The sequence below is a fragment of the Eucalyptus grandis genome, chromosome 3 (assembly GCF_016545825.1).
Source record: "Eucalyptus grandis isolate ANBG69807.140 chromosome 3, ASM1654582v1, whole genome shotgun sequence".
NCBI lineage: Eukaryota > Viridiplantae > Streptophyta > Magnoliopsida > Myrtales > Myrtaceae > Eucalyptus > Eucalyptus grandis.
In genome coordinates, this window is record NC_052614.1 from 15440473 (window position 1) to 15465765 (window position 25293).

General features: G+C 37.3%; 1 protein-coding gene across 1 annotated transcript; it reads right to left on the reverse strand.

Annotated features, from left to right (window-relative positions):
• Positions 1-905: 905 nt before the first annotated feature.
• On the reverse strand, positions 906-7252 carry LOC104436639 (potassium channel AKT1). The gene is given in 13 exon segments (XM_010049477.3): positions 906-2024; positions 3267-3342; positions 3438-3632; positions 3816-3979; positions 3982-4000; positions 4090-4122; positions 4269-4367; positions 4480-4725; positions 4877-5194; positions 5293-5350; positions 5437-5633; positions 5635-5803; positions 6987-7252. Coding segments are annotated over 13 exon segments (2655 nt in total). The 5' UTR covers positions 7184-7252; the 3' UTR covers positions 906-1140.
• Positions 7253-25293: the final 18041 nt, after the last annotated feature.

Below are 25293 nucleotides of genomic sequence, written 5' to 3' on the forward strand. Positions count from 1 at the left end.
GCAATTTAACATTAAAATTTAACGAAAACTAACGGAGAGTAAGTATATTATAAGTATACAGTTTTTGGTAAATTTGTCAAAGATGACTAGTTTGAGATTTTTTATGATCAAAAATTAGTTCAGGATAAAATCGTTACAAGTGTAATTGTTTTGAGTTTTTTTGTGATATTAACCCATTAAGAACATGGAAGTTCTTTTTTTTCTTTTTTTGCTTTATGTTGGCTTGCAGGAAGATGCAGGACTAGCAATCCGATTCTCGCGTGGATCTATGGAACCAACGGACAATTATCGGTTCCAATTCGGAATCAATCCTTAGTGGGCGATTCTCGATTCTAAGGTAGGAACCCCATGCTCACTCCTAAAACTTATCATAAAAATACAATTAAATCCTAAAAATGTAATCAACGAAAAGACTTAACTAGTTCAATTTGACAAATCTTAGAACTTGATTGCACTTTTTGAAAGTTTTGCAATTTTTGAAAGTTTTATGACTCAATTGCATTTTGTAATAACTTTTAAGATTCAATTATATTTTTGTAATAAATTTTAAAACTTTCAATACAGTTATCCCTTACTCCAAATTTAAGAGGTGAGCTAGCAAAAAATAAACATCCAAACAGGATTAATATAATTGTAAAACATTCATTTTTCTTATTTCCCAGATCTTGGTTTGGATAAAAAGAGGATCCGAACTTTTTGGTGCAGTGCACCCCCCGATGTGCCGACACACAAGATTAACTAGATTGCAGGCTTGAACTGGATGAAGTGCATTCACCTTGCTTTGACTCGTGTGAAATGTTCACCGAGCAAGAGTTCACATACACCAGATCCGATTGACCCCTCTTATCATGGCCACATCCCCCCCAATTTGTCATCACTTTCCCTCACCTTTCAACCCTTATGAGTATATGATATATGTCATCGTCTCTACCCCAAAACAAAGGGAGGAAGAAATGGATCATCCTTGGATGATTGTGTCAAAATTTGGAAAAATAGGAAACAGATATACAAATTGGAAAGGTCCTCCGTACCATCTATTTTCAAGGCCTAATGCAAGACTTTGTCTTCACATTTGCGCACGGTATAGGAGAACCCAACATGATAAACGAGAAGAAAATTTGGCAAAAATTTACTGCTGCGTTAGCTCAGTGAGTAGTAGTTATGGTCTTCCCTCGACCTGCCATTGCTGCCGACAAAGATAAGATGGTCGCCATCCCTAATCACCTCGATGTCGTCCACCTCCGCGCCGTTCTTCATTAGAATCTTGGCAGGCATGAAACCGAACTTCTTAGCTCCAGTCTGAAGGAGCTCTTCCAAGCTCCCCGGAAGCAGCACTAGCTTCCCTGCACTATCTCCTATCTCAGGACAACTGATGGTCACCCTTGCCGGGTCGATGCCACTCTTGACACTACGAACTTGATCGACCGGAAAAGGCATCTCCCTCTTCTTGCCGTTGTGCGCAGCTGACATAACCCCAAACAGAGAATTGTGGAAGTTGTTGCTCCGACGCCTCGGGCGGCTCTGGCCCCACGATCCCTCCACGTTGCTTTCCCGTGATGCCGGACGGATCATCGGCTCGCTAGTGAACCTCCCTAGGGAGCGGGCCTCATGGTGTTTCTCAGGTATGGCTATGACGGACTGTGGCTTGGCATCTTCGGACGATTGGAACAGGAGTTTTATCTCCTCATGCCCCTGTTGGTCAGCCAAATCCCGCGGCGTCCAGCCAAAGGTGTCTGGCTTGTCCATGTCAGCCCCTTCCTCCAGAAGGAACTTCACAATCTCGAGGTTGTCTTCGGAGACAGCAATGTGGAGGGCTGTGTTCCCGTGGCTGCTGGGAAGTGTGACGTCCCCTCCATAATGCACAATCTCTTTGAGTAGGTAAAGGTTGTTCTGTTCAGCCGCGGTGCATGCGAATTGGCCGACATCTCCAGAGCTTATATTCGCACCATTTTCAGCCAACAACTTGACAACGGGGTCATGACCGCCCAGCATGGCCTCCCAAAGCGGCACACTTCCCTCTGAGTCTGAAAAATTGTCAATTTATTTACTGTCAAATGAGTGAACTTGTCTGTTCAAAAAAAAAAAAAAAAAAAATGAGTGAACTTGAATCAGAGCAAGGGAAAGGCCTCTAGGAGATATTCTAGTAAATGGAACGAAAGTTAACTTAAAGCAAGAGTGAACGCAATGCGCCCAGCACTCCGAGTCAGGCATACTAATCTTCAAGTAAAAGCGATAGTTGCAGGATCGCATGGCTTGAGTTTATATTTATATTTCGGCACATTCAGTAACACGGAGAACTTGGACAAACGTAGCAGCGTCTGGAAAATTTACCAACAGTGGATACCGTTCAACACCATGAAGCAAGTCAACAGACATGAACCGACCGATCTAGCAGTGAATTATTAATTTTCTTCACATATTGGCATAGACACGGATTGATTTATATCTCAAGAGATATTGTCTGTTTTCTTTGAGTGGAGTCCTACGATTAGGATGCCTGGACAGGTGAATAAACAGATCTAGACGTTGACCACCACAGAGCAGATATTGCATCTACGCATGCTAGCTGGTTGCTGCACCTTCTGGATAAGAACATCATGTTGACTACTACTAACATGTGATCCCAAAGATTTGCTAAGAAAGAAAGGGAAGTGAAAGTCAATGTGCCAAAACAATGCAATACAGATTCCATGAATGGAACACCTGTCGAATCATGGCGTCATGGTTTACCAAATTTGGATATGAAAGATCAACTAAAAGGGGCATTTTGAAGATAATGTTACGTAATCTGATTCATACAGGGAGGTGTCTCATGAAATCTATGGAGAGACAAGTATGTTAAGAAAGTCCACATGTGGCTATCATCCCAAAACCATTATTTCCCCCTTAATAGTCAGAAGGTATGCTCATTTTGACAACTCGATACTATATGCAGCCAAAGACATCTCACAAGGGCCACAGATAATGTAAGAGAAGGGCCATAAAGAAGTATGCAATTTCAAACTTGTGACCCACTTGACGGAATTTAAGAGCTTCTCGTAATACAGGAGGGCTTGTTGGAAATCAGCAGACGGCAGAGTCTTAGCATATGACGGAAAAAACATGGATGGCATTTTTGTAGATAGTTGATCAACTAATTAGAGAACGTTGGAATACTGGGAATATGATGAAGCATTAAATACGCAGCATCGATATACGAATGTGATACCGAGATATGAACCAAGAAAATCCAATCAAATTAATGTAGAATATAAGAAAGATGATACCTCGCCTGTTAGGATCTGCCTCAAAATCCAGTAGAAGAAGCACGCAATTCTCGCTTCCTTTAGATGCTGCAATATGCTGAAATTACGGAAAAGGTAATGAAATTTAGAATGATTTTTTAGCCAATGGAAATTGCATCAAAATAAGCAAAATCGCTGGGCTTTCATACTTACCAGTGAAGTCCTCCCACTGTTGTCTGATTCATTTGGATCGAGACCTCGTTTCAACAATTGGTTTAGTAATAAGTCATCTCCTCTCATTGTCGCAAAGCACAAACTGAGAGGCAGGTCCATCCTACCACGAGCCAACATGTTCTCTGTCTCCAGCAAGACACCCTCCATGGTTGGATCTTTGAGATCTTTCAAATGCTGTGCAGCAAAATCACCATCGATATTACAAAATGGACCTAGGAAAATATTATGAACAAAGAATACACCAAAACCCTTGTCATGAATTATAGTAAAAAACTAAGAACACCATGAAAAATTTAACCAGACGAATTACCATACTAACAGCTGCTATAGTATGGTTTTTTCGTACAGACTTCATACCTGAAGGAGGTTGTTCATTATAATAGTCCCGTCACCAACATTAGCCTGGACGATATTAAGAAACGTAGTACGATTCAGCCGCAGCAGCTGGCTCAACCGTTTGGTCCTCACTGTGAAGAGCTGCGGTCTATAACAAAGCACGCCAATCTCACCACAGAGATCTCAGTTTTAGCTTCACCAATAACCTGTGCCATCCACACTAATGTCAGTAGGTTCCTTACTTTTTACTTGCAAGCAAATTTCTTGGTGTCAATTATGGAGCAGTCAGACTTGCCTGTTCGGTTCCATTCTTCATTACCAGCAGATCCTGCATGATATCATACATGTTAAACCTTAAATTCAGAAAAGATCAGTTTCAATTTAGGGAATTCTATTTCCAAAAGAAGCCATAAACCGCAAAATCAAAGTTTGCATGTCAAATTTCTGATAAAATGACAGGTTTTGGTTCATTACCACAGCACCAGTGACAAGTATGTAGAAATCTGTAGGCGCCTCATTTTGCAAAATCACATCCTCTTTTGGAGGAAAATATTCAGCCTTCATCTCTGAAACCTTTCCAAAATACAATGGACAACACATTATTAGGAAACATGCAACTACGGACAGCCAATCAAAATTGTTATGTGCAAAGTGAAAATTCGCAGAATAGTTGTGTTGCTAGTACCAGCTGGAAGAGCAAGTCGTTTGAAACCCCATGGAATAAGTACACTTTATCCACTAGAGAGTAAAAAAGGTAATGCGAAATGCTTGAACGGATCGCTTTAGGGAGTGACTCGAGAATCTCTTGTTGCTGCAGTCCCTCCGAATTTGTTCGGTACTTCAAACATAAATGTGCTAGCATCTGATCTTGCAGCCGAGGAGGCAGTTGGTTCCTCAGGGAGAAGCTTGAAGCAGCTTGTATGGTATCTCTCTTAGAATTTAAAAAGTGAACAACGATAAGAAAGTAAAGAAAGAATTGGGGTCCAAAATCACTGCTTACGGACATAAAAGCTGGTCATATAAATACATTACAAGACACTTTTTAAAGCAATTGTGTAAGGAACAAATAAGCGCATACTCACAAATTTTCGGGTTCGGCTTGTCCCATGAACGACTAAGTTGGTCATATTACCAATCAAGTAAGCAGTCAACCCAAGGTTGAAGAGCATGTAGAAGATGTCAAAGAGCATCTCCCTTGTATTGACAGGATGCAGGTCCCCATAGCCAACCGTCGTTAGAGTAGTGATTGACCAGTAAATTGAAGTCACATACCGGATCCACAGACTCTGCTCAAGGAAGTTCTCCATTATGGCACCAATCCATGTCCTTTTAGGATCTCGATATCGTGCAGCGAGGAGGTAATAGAAGCACCCAGCGCAATGAACAGCAAAAAGGGTGACCTGAAGAAGGTAAATTACACAGAGCTCTTTATTACAGGAAGGAAATATCAATTTGTTTGGTCATGATCAGATTGATCCTAAATAACTTGGACACTCACACAAATGAGTTTTGCACATCGAACCCAGAAGTAGTTATAGTTCCTGTCTTTCTCCAATCTGTTTGCAGATATGACAATACCAATCAAGTTTTTGCAGTGTACAGGTTCGCAATTGCGATTCATTCAAGCGGAAAAAAACATTACCTGGAAAATAAGGCACTGACTCTTCGTAGACGCCAAAGGCGAAGCATGTTAAAGAGGCCATAGGAATTGAAATTTGATGGGAATATTTTCCGAGCAAGTTCAGATGGAATCGTGGATATTAAATCGAAGGCAAACCACGTGGTAGTGTATTTCCAAGCAATTTTCTTTGGATTATCGACAAGAAGGTAAGTAGTTTTTGTCAAGATAAGCAACGAAGAACGTCAATATGATGTCTATGGCGAAGAATGCATTGACGACATTATCGATAATGGACAATGCTATCGCTGGATCTCTCAGAAACCCAAATTCAAAAGGCGACACCCAAGCTGTGTAGGCAACCAGAACGACAAGGAGAGTCTCCCAACACCTGCGCAAAGATAATTTCAATTCAGTGATAATAAGAGAAAATTACGAGGATTTATCCAGGGCAAATACATTCGAAATCATACTAAACTCTGTGATGGCGACTAATCATTTCCTGCTATGGCTTTTTTTTTTTTTTTTTGTGAAGAAGAAGGAAGTTTCATATTTTATTTGTGCATATGCATATTTCAAGACTTGAGCTCATATTCATAGATCAGTATTCCAATAATTCTTCTTCTTTGACCTTCAAAAGCCAAAATTTCTGGTTTAGGCCGAGAGGCAGGTGAGGAAAAAGGCAAAAAAAAAAAAAAAAATACTAATAACCACACAAGTTGCTTGGGAGTTCTAGACAGAAGTCAATCATGTATTCTCAAGGCCACCGGTTAGGAACGGCTTCTCTCTGACTTAGACAGTTAAAGCCAACAAACTACTACAAAAAAAAATCACAGCAGAAATGGCTATCGGATCTCATGTTCCTAGTAGACGAACCTAACATTCCGAATACCCTGCAAAAAGACTACCAAAAAGATCATGAAACCAACATAGAAGACAGAAGAAAGAAGAAAGAAAAAGGGAAAAGCGATCATCACTCAGTTTCCAAGCATATTTGGCATATAATTTGCCAGGAAACCAGCAAATCATTCCTCTACATAATGTTTCAAAGCAAGAAACGAGTTCAGTAAAAGGAAAGTCATATATGTATCCGAGATGAGATCACCTTATCACAAGTTCACAACCCATGCCCTGGAAGAAAGCCAAGAAAGAACCGAACAAAATTACACTTTCGCCAAGAATCCATAGATTCGGTGACTTTGTTTACTTTAACTCAAAAGGAACAAAAGAGACGAAAGAGGAGAGAGAATTCATTCAGAACAGAGGAACAAGATTTTGCAAAACCAACGAGCGAAAAGGAACAAACTTTTCTGCACAGTGCAAAACAAGAACCAGAAACCACATGAAAGAAAAAAAAAACAAACGCGGAATGATCACCCACGAAGAACACACGGAGTTCCGAGCAACGCACCGCAAGATTCAATGTCGCTCTCTCTTCGCAAGCATTGGACAGAAAAACAGAGCAAGCTCCGAGCTTTCCAGCGAAAACCAGAAAAGAAGGACGAGAAGCGACGAGAGAACGAAAACCCACAAGGGAAAAGGAAAAAAAACGGAGAGGGAAGAGAGGGCGGTGCCTGTAATAACGATCGTAAGGCGAGACGATGAACCGCCGGAGCTTGATGCGGCGGCTGCTCCGGGCGCCGAGAGAAGGCAGGATGCTGGTGGAGAGGCTGTAGTGGCTGCCGTCGCGGGACAGGTCCTGGAACTCTTCCTCGCCGCACGCGAGCGAGACCCCGAACACGCCCCTTCTGGAGCGGTCAGCACCCGCCATTGCTGACACAGAGCAAAAGCACGAGACCAAGAAAGTAGCAGAAGGAGAAGGAGCAGGCTGCCCAGCTTATACGCGTGCACCTCTGCATATAAAGGCTTTCTTAGCCTCCACGGTGTCTCTCTCTCTCTCTCTCACTGCTCGGTTTACAGTTAATTTTCTTTCTTGTCCCTACTCTGACTTTAATTGAAAAGAAGCCACTCTATTTACTCTCTTTTTTTTTTTTTTTTGGTATCATAATGATATAAATTTTGAGTAAATATATCATAATGACATAAATTTAGGAATTATTTCATCATCGTAAAAAATTTAAAGTGAATCTGTCACGGAGGTTTAAAGAGATACATAAATTTTATAGATATATATGGATATATTTAATAGCTTTCTGTATATATCAATAGGAGAGGATAAAGAATGTGCTTTTGAATTTGGAAACACGCCTCTTTTTTCTTTTCTTTTTTTCCCTTTTAGGCGATTGACTTAATGAAGGGAAAAAAACACCTTTTATGAAGGCTAGAAGGAGGAAATAGTATACGATCTTTTTAGGAAATCTTGTGATCTCACTAAAAGAATATAGTTTTCCCCCCTCAACTTCCAAGTATCCATAAAAGAAAAAAGAGAAAGGAGGGTGTTAACAAATGCTTTTTTTTTTTTTTTTTTTTTTTCGGTCAGGGACAAAATAGTTTAAATGGGCAGTCGTTTAAAAAGCGTCCCTTAACAAATTCTAAGAGCCTCAAGCCCTATTTTTCCATTGAACCTTAAGAACGCTTCTCAACTCTCTTTTAACTGATAAAAAAAAAATCCCCGAAACTCTCGTGGATAGTAAATAACATTCGAGATTAGATGATTTTACTCAATCAAAGAGGAATGAGAAACAAGATTAATCGACCATTATCTCGATGGTATCTTATTCTTCGTGAAATATTAACAATCTAATTCTTGAGAGGCATGGAGATCTCACAATTTCTTTTGTAATATTGGGGGTGTATTATTGCGGTCGTTTTATATACGGTTAAAAAAAAAAGGTAAGTGAAGTCTAAATCTATTGGAGGAAATTTGGCCTATATATATGAGCCAAAACCGGGAACTGAAGAAGGAATCCTTCTTCTGACTGAGTTTAATGTCCTTGGATCGCGCGACTCGACTCCGAACTGTCCGATTTCTCGAAAGACGGGGATGCCTATTCAAGTCTTGCATCTGCTGGAGCAATCTCGACTGAGAAAAAGAATATATTGTGATACAGGTTTCTTTGTCTCGTCAAAAATAAACAATTTATAAGATGTTTTCATAAAAAAATATAATTTCTATTATTTACAAAAATAAATAAACGAAAATGTTTTCATCACCTATGAAAATATATAGACATAAATCATTATCAATAATAAAAATAAAGATTAACCTTAGTTGCCCTAACTCTAAGCTCAATCATCGAAGCGGCAAGTGCATTGCCTCTTGCCATTGGCGGCTGCCTTCGGACATTAGTGGCAGCTCTCTCTCTCTCTCTCTCTCTCTCTCTCTCTCTCATGGTAGAGAAAGCGAGAACCAGGGCTCAGTCTCCAACAACCGCTGTAGGGTGTGGCCAACTGCATAGCTAATCCTAGTTATTATAATAAAGAGGTTACGACTAGTGTATTAGGATTTTCCAAACCTAGTATATTTAAGGTTGGAGATATAGGTAAAGGGATTGTGGTTTTTGTAATCTGTTCTTTTTTTACTAAAGAGTAATTCATATAACTGTATTATTACAAGGATATTCCCCATCATTCTCCTTAACAAGTGCCACTTGGACTTTTAATTTGCGATAGGTTATCAATATACTTCCAAGAATAATTTGTTAGAATACACATGTGAGTTGTATTAGAGAAGTCTCACATCGAAAAATTGATGTGGTGTTAAGTAGTTAATATATCATAACTGGTCTATAACTCATTGATTTAAACTTTTGAGTGAATGTGGATCTAACTAGATATATAAATAGGCGTGGACTTGGACTCCTTCTTGAAGATCTCCCCAAGTGAATGTATCAAACTTCTATTACGTGCTCCTAGCAAATGACATCAGAGCCAAAGATTACGGTTTTCAGGCAAGTGGGCATTGTGGTGTAATAACGCAGGCTCGTAAGGATGAAGTTGGGAGAGAAGGATACCCCTTGAATTAAGGGGGAGCAAACCTAACACTAAAGTTCACACTTGGGGGGAATTGTAAGAACACACGTGTGAGTTGTGTTAGAGAAGTCTCACATTGAAAAATTGATGTGGTGTTAAATAGTTAATATATCATAATTAACCTATAATTCATTGATTTAAGTTTTTGAGTGAAGATAGATCCAACTAAATGTATTAATGGGCTTGTACTTGGGCTTGCTCTTGAAGATCTCCCTATGTGAAGATATTGAACTTTTGTTGCGTGCTCCCAACATAATTTTTTTGCATTCTTCCCTCATCTTGCAACCAACTAGGATTGCTAGTTTCTTTAGATGCAAAGGGGAGTTCTGAAGATGTAAGGCGACAATGGAGTAAAAGTCGAGGATGTGTTTTGGCGTTTCTCCTTTTTGTAGTGTATGGAATGGTTACATATACTTGTTTGTATGCTATAAAATATGTATTTGATACTCCCGATGCGCATTCAAAAGACCAAACCGCCACATAAAACCTGGAGGAATATCAGGTTGACTTTATATAGACACAGGCCTCCAGGTAGAAAGTGGTGAAAAGAAAAGGCCCTTTTCACACTCCCAGATAACTTTCCTAGGAATAATTTGATTATTTTTAATTATAGAAACCTAAAGCATTAGCGCCATTGATTGAGCCGTTGGAAATTTTCCAGCTCAGGAATTAAAAATTATTCATTCAAATCTCACAAATTATGTATAAACTACTATGAATTTGGATTATTTGTATATGCCAAAATTTCAGATTTAACTAGTTCATGAATCTTTGAAAGGCTTTCATAATCCTTCCTATAATCAGATCTTTGTGCATGTATCTCATTTCTAAAAATAAAATTATTTTCACTTTCCAACAAATGAAGCTATAAGACAACCCAATCTAACCTTATACCATAAAATAATTGATTACTGGGGAATGTGATTCTCTCTACGATCCTATAAGGCATAGCCATAAAAGTTACATATTTATAGTCATTATTAAACAGTAATACTTTTATAGCAAAGAGGCAATTATTTATTGTATTTTAAGATATAACCATTTAAATGGAGTAGCGACATCCTCCTACTGGTCGAAAATTGTGAGCAATGACGGCATTAAAAAAGTAAACCTTTCTAATGGCGTGCTTAATTTTAAATGAAATTTGGATTTAACCATGTGTCCTTTTTCTTAGACTAAATTTTATAATTTTAAAACTTTGTTCTCATTTGTTGTGGGTAATATGAAAAATAGGCAAATTAAAGGACCAGTTAACATAATTGAATGTGGTAATTTGCAAGAAGGACTTTATCGGAATAATCAAGTAAGATGGAGGACTTCATATGTCCATATCGAAGGACCCATTCCCTAGAAGTCTGAGTTAAAAAAAAAAAAAAATGGCTCTACGTCACGTACAATTCCTAAATTTCCGTGAAGCAAAAAAGGGAGAAAAAGGGAGAGGCAAAGGAGGTCAAGTCTATCTATCATCCTCAAATATTATTCTAGGAGTCTCCTATCCGCTACTAAACATAAAATTTAAATCAAAACTACTGTATCTCTACGCTATGCACTTATGATAAGGATGTCCTCGACAGTGGAGGCTATTAGGGCATGTATGATTAAACCAGCTGCCTTCATTTCCCTGTAAAGCGTCTGGGATGTTTCATCCAGCGGCTTCATCGCAGAGATCAGGCCCAGCAGATTATCTGGTTTAACCATTGAACCCCAAGCGGTTTATCATTACCCCATTTTACACTTGGGGTTGACTCCGATAAGCATAGCAGTTTAAGGTCATGCTAAGGATCAGGAGGCTATTAGGGCATGTGTATAGTAATGTTTTTGTTTCTCTCAATTCATGTCCTTTAATTCTCCAAAATAAAAAATGAACATAAATCTGTTTGGTAATGTCAACTTATTTTTCTATTCCCCATAATAGAAAAGTAGTCGATGAATAGATTTTGAATAGAAACAATAAAAAAAAAAAAAAGTAACCTCTTATTTTCGAGAACAATTTCTAGAAATAAGCAAATTGTTTCTTTTCTATTTTTCTTTTATTCTTCTTCCTTGCTATGGCCATCGTTGGCCATCTCCAGCCACTTGCGGCCATCGTCGATCAACTGCTTGCAACCGTCGTCACCGTAGCCCTCGACCGCTGGCGACTGTCATTGTCACCACTCGATCGCCGACCATCGCCCCGCCCGCCGCCGCCCACATCCCACGGCCACCCTCGCCGGCCGACAACCGCCATCTACTTTGTTGTCGTCCGCCACCCGCCCGACCAACGACCGTCGCCCACACCCATCGGCTGCCGTCCCTCCGGCGATTGCTGTACACCTCCGACAATCGGGCGGTAGCAACTTGCCCCAGGCTGTGAGTGGCAATCATGCAACAGCGGTCAATGGCGACAATCAACGATCATGCGGCGGCAAGCAACGATCGACAATCCGTGGGCAAGAAAAAATAAATAAATTTAAAAATTCATGAATCGTATCAAACACAATTTTATTTTGTTCTATTTCAAGAATATAAATCTTGTATAGTTACCAAATATGTTATTTTACTCAGAAATTATTCTTTGTAGTAGAAATATAAAAGAATTATTTTTGAAAGTAAAAGTGTTATTATACGTACCTCAGTTAGCTCCGCCAAGATTTCCACGGAATAACCAAGCTCGAGTACCATCCCGCGAGGTGATGCGACGCTATGCCAACCAGTGGTACTGCACGCATCCAGCCGGAAGAGGGCACACACCTCATGTTTCGCGTCACTATCTGTTTGTAGAATTTCTAGCAGACACGTGGAGGGAAGAAAGAGAGACGAAGCTCTTCTCCGTCTGCCTCAAGTTGACCATCCCACCACTGCCGACTTCATTCAAAACCGCTGGACAGAGGGAGAGGAGGCGAGAAGTTTCCCTTGTCTGGTCGGGAACTTGAAACGACGCCGTCTGGATTTAGCTGACTCGTGTTCAGACTGAAATTGCAAATGGCATTTTGGAATTGGATTGCTTGGCGACCTGCCACCGTCCACAGTCACGTCATCTGCTCCATCAGTCCCCCTGACCCAAAGTCACAAGCACTCGTTCTCCTGTTTTCTCTCCACCTTTTTTAGCCCTCCTTTTTGACCTAACCACCTAGGGATGAGCATGCCTGACTGCCCTAATCGAGAACTGTTCAAATCGAATCGAATCATTGGATTTGATCCAATTTCAATTCATAAAAATGAAACTAGTGATTGTCAATCCGATTTTCGATTCTTAGAGGGATTGAACCGGATTGGATCGAATCGACCGAACCAACCTTTTTTAAAATATATTTTTTTAATTTCTCAAAAATAGCAATAAAATTAAAAATAGTAACAATTCTTGTGTTTTTCTTAATTTTTAATTTTTTTGCCAAGTAATCGCTTTCATATGACAAGGTCCGGTCCGGTCCGGTTTCCGATCCCAAAAATTGAGAACTGGTTCTCTTGGTCCAGTTCCCAATTCCTAGGTGGAATCGGATTGTCACCCCTATGCCCGCCTAGAGGAGGGTTCCATATTGGGAATTGCAAATTTCCCTTAATTGATTGCTTAATAAGTATTCCAATTTAGCTCAGGATGGGAGAAAGCCATCGTCGCTAAGATCGAGCCTAAGAGTTTGGATAGTATTTGACCATTGATGACTCAAGTCAAAGACATAATGATATGTGAAACTGTTATGGTAACATCCAACCGGGGCAGTCAATGCCAATTATAAGAAATTATTAATTGGAATGTCGTAGAGCTAATCATCCGATGCGCCCGAAGTTTGGGAGTGATGTATATTGTCCAAGTTCGCCTCTATAAAAATAAATAAATAAATAAATAAATAAATAAAAGCAGTCATAGTCAGGGAAAAATCGAATGAGCCAAAGTTTTTCATGAAAGGAAGTTACTCAAATCCACCCTTTACGTTTCGGGCCTCCGAGACGCGGGCAGGCCGACCGAGCCGCCGGCCGTTGGCCGCCACTTGCGGAGGGGAGGGGAAACGGAAGTACAAAGAGCATAAAGTGCGCCGCCATCTTGTCAATGAGATGAAATCTGGACATTATTGACCCAAAATTAACGAACTTCACCGACAAAGTATGCAAGAATTCTCCGTCATGGAGCCGCCGGCCTCTCTAGGGAAATAATGGCAAGAACAATTATACAAATAAAATTAAGACGGTGACATGTATACTACTATTATATTTAACAATTAGAATTCAATTATTAATCGACAAATTAGTACTTTTTTAAGCTCCAGAATTGGTTGTGTATATTTTAAGCTAAATCAATCTATGACTTTCTTAGAGATGCCTCATTGAATTTTCCTTGTTACTGATTAAATTCTTCTTACCGAGGGTGCGTTCGTTTTGCTAAAAAATGAATAATTTAGAAAATATTTACTTAAAAGTGATTATTTGTATTGCCTGCAAAAATGAATGAACGAAAGATATTTTCATCGCCCATAAAAATGTTTAAACATAGATCGTTATAAATAATGAAAATATTTATTATTGACTAATTATTTCGATGATACAAGCAATCATTTTTGTAAAATATCTTCTAAACCATTCATTTTCTGTGAAATAAAAAAAAAAAAAAGCCTTAGAAATATTCGTCCACACAATTCAAAGAGAATATTAACAATATTGAACCAGTATGTTATGGTGAATACCTTGGTTGCTAAACTAATTTATTGGTTATCAACTATATATTTATACCTTATACGAGTTATATTTTCCATTACTTGAATAATTAAGTTAGTTTGGAGCCCCACGTGGTCATTTTCATTCCTATATTTCTCTAATAAATTTTAATTACTCTAAAAAAATATTACATTAACTTGTGTATTATGCAACCCTAACATGTGCATGTCACGCTCATAAAGTCAATTATTATGACATTATAATATGCTCGGGTGTCAAGCCTCTGGAGAGATAAGTCAAACTCTTAATTTTTTTTTCCCACGAAGGGTTGACTTTCGTAGCATATATTATTAATTTTTTCGAAGAATTTATTTACGCACTTAATATGGTTATGCATTATTAATGTCGTGAGGACCATGTCCCCACGATTACGATGACTTTTGCATGCACCGTGCAGATATGCATTAGATGCTGCCCATCAAGCCATCCAAGTTGGCATTGAATTCGGTCGTGGTTAATGACCTCAATTTGCTTGTACGATCTAACATGAATTTTCGCTCCAATCCGGCCATGCAATGTCGAGTATACCTTAATAAAAATTGGATAAAAAACAATCAGGTCATAGGAAATTTAATGTGTGTTAAAGTTATTAGATCGTCTTGCCACTAGATTATACGGTCGAGGAAAACAAAGGATGAATCGCAATTTGATTGTGTGTCGGCTCACCTATGTTATGTGCAACAAGCAATCATTTTGCCACATCAGGCCTTAAGACTTTAGCTGAGTATGTGTCTCATGTTCCTATGCTAGTAGTGGTGGTAGTCATATGTATGTTATGGTCTGTCTTAGATTAGATATTTCACGTTCTATAAGTGTTGTGAGCAGGGATATTCAATATTTCCTAGAAAGAAACATTGAGAAGTTAGTGATATGTATTATGAGGTTTCTCGGAGGAACAAATGACGTCGGTTTAACATTCGGGAAGAGACGGACTCCAAGAGATGTAACGGGTAATGCGGATCCAAATTCTGTTGGATGGACGTTGGTCATTGACAGATTATGTGTTTAGTTTAACGGGTTGTGCTGCGGCTGGAAAACGCAACTACGACCATCGAAAACTGCAGCAGAGTAAATTACATCAATCGAGGCAACCAAGGAAGCTATTTGGCCCCCAGATTTGCTTTGGGATCTGGGATTGCAACAGGAAAATTTTGTTATTTATTGCGACAATTAGAGTGCAACAAATTTGACCAAAAGTCAAATATATCACAAGTAGACGAAATACATAGATGTTAGCAACCATTTCTACATGATATTATGTGACAAAGAACCACATTAGTTGAGAAACTGCACAAGTAGACAATCTAGCAGGCATGTTAATGAAGCCTATCCCATCGACCAAGTCTAAGTACCATGTGAGATTTTGTAAATGATTACTGCCAACTACTCTAAAAGTTTAAGCTATTAAATGAAAGTATGATATATTATTTAAATATTCTAATATACCATTTGGACCTGATTAGTATCTGTAGCGAGTGAGGAGCTCAGAGAAGTACGGGAGAGACGATTGTCTATGAGAGTTAAGACTTCTCGTCAAGGTGGATATTAATTGACTATGGGTCGAAGTTAATCTCAATGAATTTGAAGTCCTACCCATAGCTAAATTGCACAAAAATCTGAGACATATTAGGAGAGTCCAAATTAGACTTTTGCCAACATAATCATAGGTGAAGCAAAAATGGATGTTAATTTTTCACTACACTTCTTTTCATTATTGAAGATGAAATCCATGTTGCTCATATGTATGTGTGTGTGTGTGTATATGAAATTTAGTTTCTGAATTTGATTCCGCGTGCATAGTGAGTGTACTTAATATTTGTAAAAACTATTGAGAGACACATGAAGCCTCGCCTCGAGAGCATTCATCCAAGAGAGTTAAATATGTGAAGAAACTACCTTCTTATGATTAATTTTTGTTGGGTTCGAGTTTAATCTAGAATTGAGAAACATTTCTGAGCGTGTGTGATTAAGCTATTGTAATCTCATCTTTGTTGGTTGCAGTAAAATAGTCTCGTTGATCTCCTCCCCTCAAGTAGCTGCATCATCAAAAACCATGCAAATTGTATTCAGGTTTTATTTTTCAATTTAAATCCAACTCAAATTGTTTCTTTTGTTCAGATTCCGTAGTAGTCATAGCACTCAGGTTTCTCTTGACTTAGATATTCGATCTGAGTGACCAACTGAGTACATAAATTCGACGACCAACATCGTTAAAGACAATCATCACATTTCTTAGTGAATCCCTACCTAAATCATGAATAAATATCAATTACTATCACTTTGTACACCCTTCTTTCACAGGCATGTCTAGTCTCAATGACACTTGGAACTTAGGTGTGGCGGTCCAACATAAGTACAAATCAACATCACCAAATATATTAAGAGATCTGTTCATTGTGTAAACCTAACTTCACCAACAGAGGTCCCCTAATTACACTCACCACCGGTCTAGAAGCCTTCCACCTTGTATAATGCCAGAAAAAATCAACATTAGAAAACCTGCCCACCAATCTGTCTGTCTGATTTACTTACTTCCTTGAAATGGAAAATCTGGGCGTGTACAGAAAAGGAAACTGACGAGGAAAAGAAGAATAGTCGTTTATTCTGTCCTGAATTTATTTGCTTATTCTTTTCGTGGTCTCGTTGACCTTTTTCCAACCACTGGATCGAACTATTTCCATTCAGAGCATCTGATGTTCATGCGGACCTCCTATTTTCGGATAGATCCGTATTTTAGAGTTATCAACTAGTATAAAATAGTTTTATTTTTGGCCACTGTATTCATAGAATGGGACTAATGATATATTATTTACTATAGTTTTTTTAAACTAATGGAATTATTATCCTTTTTTGGCCGTATGACATGTTATTTGTTCGAATAGTTGACCCTTTAGTGAGAGAGGGAGAGAGAGAGAGAGATTTATTTTTTATTATTTTGTTATTTATTGTTTTTGGTCGAGTATGGATGGACGTGGCTTGAAGATGTAAGTTCTCTTTTCTTCAATTTTCTCATGGACGATCCAAGATCTAAGGTTTTGAAGATGAAGGATCTTATATTGTCGGCGTGGTCGGTGGATATAAATAAGTTCTCAAACTATAATATAGGATAATGCCAATTTTGAGCTGTACCTGTATGTTATCCGCTTCCATGGGAATACTATTGTTTTTGGTTTTCCCGAAATTTCCAGAAAAAGTCCATGTACTTTAATGAAAAGATAAGTCAAATCATGTAATCATTTCGAATCACCGCATATTGTTCAACGACATATCGAAATAGCCAAAATGATGCAATGTTTTGAGAGCACATAAATATATATACTTTAAAAAAAAAAATTGGTCCACTAAAGCTGGCCATTCCATTGTGCATTTCCTTTTCTACATTGTGTTTGGATATAGCCATTCACTATTTCATAGTTTATTGCGCAATGGGTGAATTTGGTTTAGTTTTCTCAATGAGTTTTGATGGAAATATTGGGGTGTTTGGCAAGTTCTTCCACTGGGTTGTTGGCCGAATGCTGGCTTTGGGAAAATTAAAAGCCCAATGCTAATCCCTATTAGTATCGAGCTTGTTAATTTGGGCTTAGCCAAATGCTTAAGTTAATTTCTTTTTCTTTTTTTTCCAAAACTACCTTCATCAATTCTTCAAATTTTCGATTTTGTCCCTCATTTTATATTTTTATTCAAAAAGGACCCCAACCCGTTGTCGGTCAAGGATGGGCTACAGTCGCCAGTGAGCTAGATCTAGCGCCGATGGCCGTCAATTGAGGTCGCACAACCTCAAGCAACCCTCCATAAGGGTCACTCGACCTAGGTGGCACGCGACCCAGGTGATTGCCGCCTAGGTCTCACGAGGGTTGTGCAACCCTTACCATAGGTCAACAGAGGTTGGGCAACCTCAACCGACAATCGCCGGCACTGATCGACTCGTCAATGACTATAGCCCTTCATTGAAACCAGCGAAGAGTTTGGGTCCTTTTTTAATAAAAAAAAAAATTTATTAAAAATATACCAAAAGCTTGTTGCAAAAGTTTTTGCCAAATACAACTTGAACTCAAAATCTATTTGTAAAGAGTCTTTACCAAATACAAATTGTATTTCCACAAATAGTTTTGGCTTTTAGCATTTGCATTACACTTAAAGCTCATTTGCAAAGTTAAATCAAATGCACTCATAATTTAGTGAACGATCTTGAAGGTAGACTAGATTATTATGATCATCCCACCTGAAAAACCACATGAATTATTCTCTTGAAAAAGAAGACTAGTGCTTATGGAAAAGAATGGAGCCTATCATTCGATTCACCTTTTTCTTCTAAGTTTCAAAGATCCTCCAAAACCTACCAAGAGTTTCACATTTGTTTAATAATTAGTCTGTCTTGACCGGTATCGAATCGTTTCATATATCATGAATTTCTCCTCTTTTAGATTCGAGACGATTGCTTTAGATTTTGCAAGGCCTCTCTCTCTCTCTCTCTCTCTCTCTCTCTCTCTCTCTCTCTCTCTCTCACGAAAGAACATTTCATTTTTATATGTTGGCATACTTTACAAATCGTGGTCTTTCCGTGTGATGATCACTGAATACTTTGAAGTGTCTTTCCTAGAAGCTCTCCACTGTCATAATCTTTAAAATTATCGTACTAATGATTATCTTACATTAATTAAGTCACTTTTGGCTCATGACCGCTATATACTTATGTTTCTACAAATATCATTTACATAACTTAAATATACCAATTTGTATTTCCTTACAAACTCATTTTAACATCTTGCTTAAGATTTGAGTGATTTGGTTTGAGGAGTTTTGAGTGTTTTGTACAGGTGCAGAAATTTAGAATTAGGGGATTAACATCTTTGGAAAAAAAAAATGGCATTTTCGTAAATAGCAACACAAGAATAATTGATGTGAAGTATGTAAAGTGATCTCTAAGGGGAAAAACTCACGTCTGTAGTTGGTCCTATCAAAGTGGAGATATATAAGTGGTCTTTGAGTGAAAGATAAAGTTTTTGGTTAAGTTACATTTAGTAAAAGTTTTGACACAGCTTACAAAATGGAAATATAAAACTAATCTCCAGTGAATCATTTAAGATGCTATTTTGTTATTTAACTGAGCCTAAAAAAATTGATCGAACACATTGTGCTATAATGAATCTAATTTGAACTAAGATGAAGTATTCAAGGCCATGCAGAGTAAAAACATAAAATCACAAATGAAAATTGAAAAATAAAGTAAGGGAAATTTTTGATGAAGTAGATAAACGGGTTATGGGGAAAATGAGGACACAAATATATTTGACATTAATTTTTCAAGAAATATCACCATGAACTATTGAGCTTGGCTTGCATTAGTGACTCTTCTTTTATGTATTTTAGAATATAGTGGCACTCTCTTCTGGCGCATTAGATCTTGCCCTCTTTAAACTATGGCACGTCAATTTACTACTTTATTTATTTGTTTATGTCTATGGCTTACAAGTTCCAGGCATCACGTTGATCGCCTTTTTGGCGGTACGATTTAGACCACAGAATGTGAATGTAACAAATTTACGCGACTAAGGGATAAAGCTAAAGAGAAAACAGGAAAATCTTGGAGCAGAAAGCAATACCCTAACTCATCATTTTGTTCCTTTGCCCAAGCTAGAATCTTCCCTTTCTCTAAACTTCGAGGAACCGCTCATATTGGGGAGGCGTCTAATTACCAAACTTTGCAGTAAAAATATAAATATAAGTGACCTATATATGAAATTGCATGCGCTTGATTTTAATGTCTAACGAGAATTTAGTCACGAAGTTTTTGCAGTGTGCATCATTAGTGAAAGAGTCATGCGTGCGACGCAGGTCATTATCATGCATGTGTAATGATAACAAAGGAATTTAAGACATCAACTTTGATAGATTCTTGAAATAAAAATGTAATATTTTTTTTTGAGTTAATATCATGAAAAATCTCAAACCGATACATCTGTGATAAATTTATTCAAAAATAATTTTTGGATCACCAAAAGTCCCAAGCCAATACATTTGTGATATATTGGCCTTCCGTTAGCTTCTATCAAATTACACCATGAAATTGATGAACCCAATGACATGTGATAATAACTTAATTGACATGGCAAGTCCACATGAAAAATCATATAATTTTAGGGTATTTTTTCAGCAATTTGAGATTTCTCGTGACTCAACAATTAACGTAGGATAAATTTATCGTTGATGTACAACTTTTATATTACTATAGAGACGGCAAATGCTAATAAACTCGTAAAAGGTTTCCTCCATACGGAATGAACTTAAATTTAATCTTAATCGTTTATTATAGTTCCGGTCATAAAGTTATCATTTCTTGTTCTTTCATTCCCACCTCTCTCGACATTAACGAGAACGCAATCATAGAGCTTTTCATTCCGACATTTCATACTCATTGTTCTTCGTCCCAAACGACCAAAAGGTCATCTAAAAGGGGTGTAAATTCCTAGCAAGAGTTAATATCATTAGCTTTTAAATGAGTGGTTAAGAAAAGTAGGATTAAAGAGATGCGTGGTTGATAAGATAGATGAAAAAAGGACGAGATTTCTACCAGCGACCAGTGATTTCCTAAAAAGAAAGGGAAGTGTACGTTCAGAAACAAAGGGACATTTAATAAAGCAAATGGCCACCTCCTGTCCCCCATTTTGTCTAAATCAAGCATCTTTTTTAATAATGCAAGATGGAACAAACAATTATTGTAAATTACCAGTGATACACGGAATTGCCACCTTAATAGTTTCGTAGTAATCAAAAATTGATCATGAATAATTTATCCTCGAATGACTTCGTTTTTCCTTCACCGCCATTGCCATTTGTGGGGAACCACGTGTATGGGCAATCATACACGATGATCAATCATTAGGATCTTGAAATTTCTCAAATTCTTAAAATGGGTAGGTACATGATTTGATTTGGGAAGTTTATTCTGGATACAAAAGAAAATCTGTAAAGCTTTGAGGACCATCTAAAGTTTTCTTAATTTCATCTTTAAGGTTGACCGGGCCGTAACTTTCGTGCGCTGAACATTTTATGCAATAGCTGATATGCCAATAGATGATTTTGGTCAAGCCAAATAGAGTTAAGGAATTTCTCTCTAGCTAGATGTGGTTATGTAATTTTGTGTTTCCAATTTAAAATTAAATGAGCAAAAAACCCAAGTGCTGAAACTTAGTATAGGTGGATACTTAAGGCCTATTTGATAACAATTTTGTTCTCGGGAATAATTTCTACTCAAAAATGATTTTTTTTTAAAAATTTTGTTCCCTAAATGAGTTTCTGAGTATTTGAAGGCATTTAATAACTATCCAAAATTTCTATTTATGAAATAGAAATACATTTGGTAGAACCCTCAAATTTTTTTGTGATTTAGAATTTTTTTATTTTTTAATAATTTAAGTACATTTTTCTCTCTTTTCTTTTTCTTTTATTTTTTTCCTTTTCTTCTTCTCCTTCTTCCTTTGGCTAGTCACCGACCTTAGCCAAGCTAGCAACCTCGTTGAAGCTGACTCACCGAGTTACCATGAGGTTGGCCTCGCCTAGCCAAGGCAAGAGCCAACCTCATCTAGCCGTCAACCAAGCCTTACCTCACCAAGGGCTAATGACTCTTCAACAAGGCCACCAGCCCTCATTCAGCTTATCGCTAACCCTTGTGTGGCTAATCGCCAGCCCTCATCTAGCCAATTGTCGGCCATCGCAGGGTCGGCAATTGGCCAAAGGAAGAAGGAGAAGAAGAAAAGTAAAGAAAATAGGCTTGATTATGGAATTGTCTTTGAAAAAAAAAAAAAAGCCTTTTTCTTTAATTTCTTGATTTTGTTCTAAATCTATTCCCAAGAATAAATTTATTCCCAAAAATAAAAAAGTTACCAGAGGAAGTTCCGTTATTTTTTTATTTTGAAGAACAAAATAATAGAATCATATATTGTTTGGCCAGTTACCAAATAAGGTCTTAAATGCCAAAACTTCTAAAACATACACTTAAGTGCCATTTTTTTAATTGGACATTTAAGTGAGTCTTGTCAAAAATTCGACAAGACATTATTTTAATAATAAAACTAGTCTACGTAGCTCACCAGAATGTCCACTCAGTAATGCTTGTCCCAAAATGATGTTGTTTTGCCCCCAAATTTGATTTTTAATATAAATATTAATGAAATTTAAAAAATAGGGGCAGCAAATCGATGGCCTAGCGACCCTGGCCAACCCTCACCCCACCTTCGTTGGCCCTTTCTAGTGATGGTGGGGGAGGCAGCAACAAGGGCTGTATAGGCCCATACTGATTTGTTGCCCTATTCTTTTTTAATTTTAATTTAATTAATATTTATATTTAAAAACCAAACTTAAACCAAAACGATGTTGTTGCCATGTTAGCACCATGTGGATAATTTTTTTGAAAGAAATGCCACATCATTTAATTTAATTTAATTTAATATTTCATTTAAAAAATTAAATTTGAAGGCAAAACAACGTCATTTTAGGCTTATCTAGCCACGTTATAAAAAATGTCGTCGAAAATGCCACGTTAGTAGTTTGGTTGGATATTCTCATTATTAGCACTTAAGTGTCCATTTTTTCTCCGATTTTTACACTTAAGTATACATTTTGGAAATTTTGGCACTTAAGAGTCCACCTATGCCAAGTTTTGGCACTCGGGTGTTCAGCACTCAATTTAAACAATTTTATCTTACACACAAATTGATGGAAAATGATCTCTTAATCCTCTTATATGATATTAGAAGTCAAAACACATAAAAAACGACATTATACAATTTTTCATTTCAACACTTACCATAAAGGGGGGACTCACGCTATGTTAGGTGAAGTGTAAGGTGTGGATGTGAAAGAAAAAGCCCCCACATCGATAGTTTTGAGTCAAGAGGATTTAGAGTATTTACCATATCCAATGGGCTTAACTTAACGACTTAAACTTTTGATTGAAAATGAATGTAACTAGCAACTAGTTAGTCGGTGGTTTATTGGTCTTCCACACAAGTCGCAATTCTCACCAATTTGTATCAAACTCAAAGTAAAAAAGTATGTATAGTACATGAGGGCATGCACACAAATATCCATAACATGGAAGAGGATCCTTTTTCCTTCAGTTTAAGGCAAGAAAAATTGAGACCATAAAATATGGAGGATTTCATCAGACCTCATTGACCATGTTCATTTTAGTACATATATTAAGTTTGGTTCATTGAACAATTTATCATCCATAGTGGAGGGCCTTGTCTAGTACTAAGTATGTGATATTAGAACTGTTGTAACACCTCATATGATATTTTGAATTTGACAAAACCATGTCTATATCAACATTCAATAAATGCAAATGTTGTTTTTGTTGGGGCTAACAATACAACCTAGAGGGGGTGAATAGGTTATTTTCAAACTTTGATGATCTTTTGCAGAAATCAGCTAATCAAAGATCACCTTAACCTAATATTTACATATGTACTAACTAGCTGTATGCCAATGTACATAAAAGGATGAAAAACAGTGGGACACAGAGAGTTATAGTGGTTCGGCTTTATTCATAAACCTACATTCACTTCAAAACGGGCTGGATTCCAATAGCAATCTACTTGAAAAGTTACAAACAGCTAGCACTGATCTTTTACACATTAGATCACACTATCTAGACTTAACTACTCCTCCTACACTTGTATACTTAATCCTTAGCACAATTGCCAACTAGCACAATTATCAAAACAATAGGATAGAGAGCTTATAGCTAAGAAAAACAGCACGTAAGCTACTTGATCTTTTTTAAGTATTGCTCATGGTCTTCTCTTTTATACTCTTCCTCAATTTATCCATTGAGAATGAATAAGAGAAGTAGATTACCGTTAGAGAGTTTCCGTTGAGTTGTTGTCGATGGAAGATACTACCCATATAGTTTATTTCCTTGAACTTATGCAAGCTAACAAAAAATAACAACTGCTAGTACCTTCTCGCTGCAATCTCTAACTAACCTGTTAAACAATCTAGTTACTTTGCTACATGCTTTATTCTAATTTTGCTACTATAAGAATCTAGATCTTTCAATGACTACTTAGCTAATCCAATGAACATCTTGTGATGTACTTGGTTGTTACATCAACATCAACCTAATCTTTACTGTTTTGACATAAACATCATCTAGCTAATATTTAGGTTGACTGGTGCTATTTGTCATAACAGGATATTTGCGAACATCTTTCTAATAGATCACACCATGGACATTGCGCGGTCCTTTGGTCCAAACATCTACATACAATATAATAAGTAATATGCTAAGGATAGTTTGGGCACCATCAAAATCACTTGAAGATATTTTCTCCAATAAGGAGGGTTTTATCACCACTAATAGAACCCAAAGTATAAAGCGAAAGACTAACAATCGCTAATGAATGAGAAGTTCATGAGGACATGAGGTTTCCGTGACAAGGTGAATGGCTCATATAGTCTTGGTCATACTCAAGAAGATAAAGTGGAAGGTAGTGCTTAAATCAACTACCAATGAGAAGCATTAATAGACTCACATGTTTGCTGATATAAGTGATCATTTATGTCATCCGTGAAGAACATTCATGTTATAGGTAGGTTGGAGGCTTGAAACTTCAGAAAATGATACACGAAGGAAAATCCAATCAATTATCAATCAAATTGTTGGAAATGATTAATTTCAAATATAACTGACTTTATTCGTGGAAACCACACCATTGTGAGGAAGATTTGACTGTATGGGCAACCAGATCTTCTGATGATTATGTCATTTATCTTCAATAGCAAAATTAATCCCCTTGAAGATCATCCGAACGACTAGCTTGGGCACTGAAGTCTATATAAGAAGATCAATGTATGTTGAAGAAAACATGAAATGCAAAAACAACTACAAATTGTGAGAGCTTTATTTTTTAATATACTTATACTCTTGTTATTGAGCAAGAAGTTCATTTACTATGACTGATTCACTAACTGTGATCTCTTTAAAGAAATGTACAAGTATCATAGTAGTGCTTAAGATTATGAGAGAGGATATAAGCTTGGTCTAAGTCGAAACAATATAAGATTGGCATGCAACTCTTCTCTCTTTTCCTATACATTTCCAAATTTATTTGATGGAAACATACTACACTTGATATCATCAATTTACTCTTGCAAATATTACATTGATTCTGCATATGTCAAACTTTATTTTAATCATTCCACAAGATCTATCAAGTTTCGGTTATCAACAATCACCCCCTCTAAATTTGTCCTAGG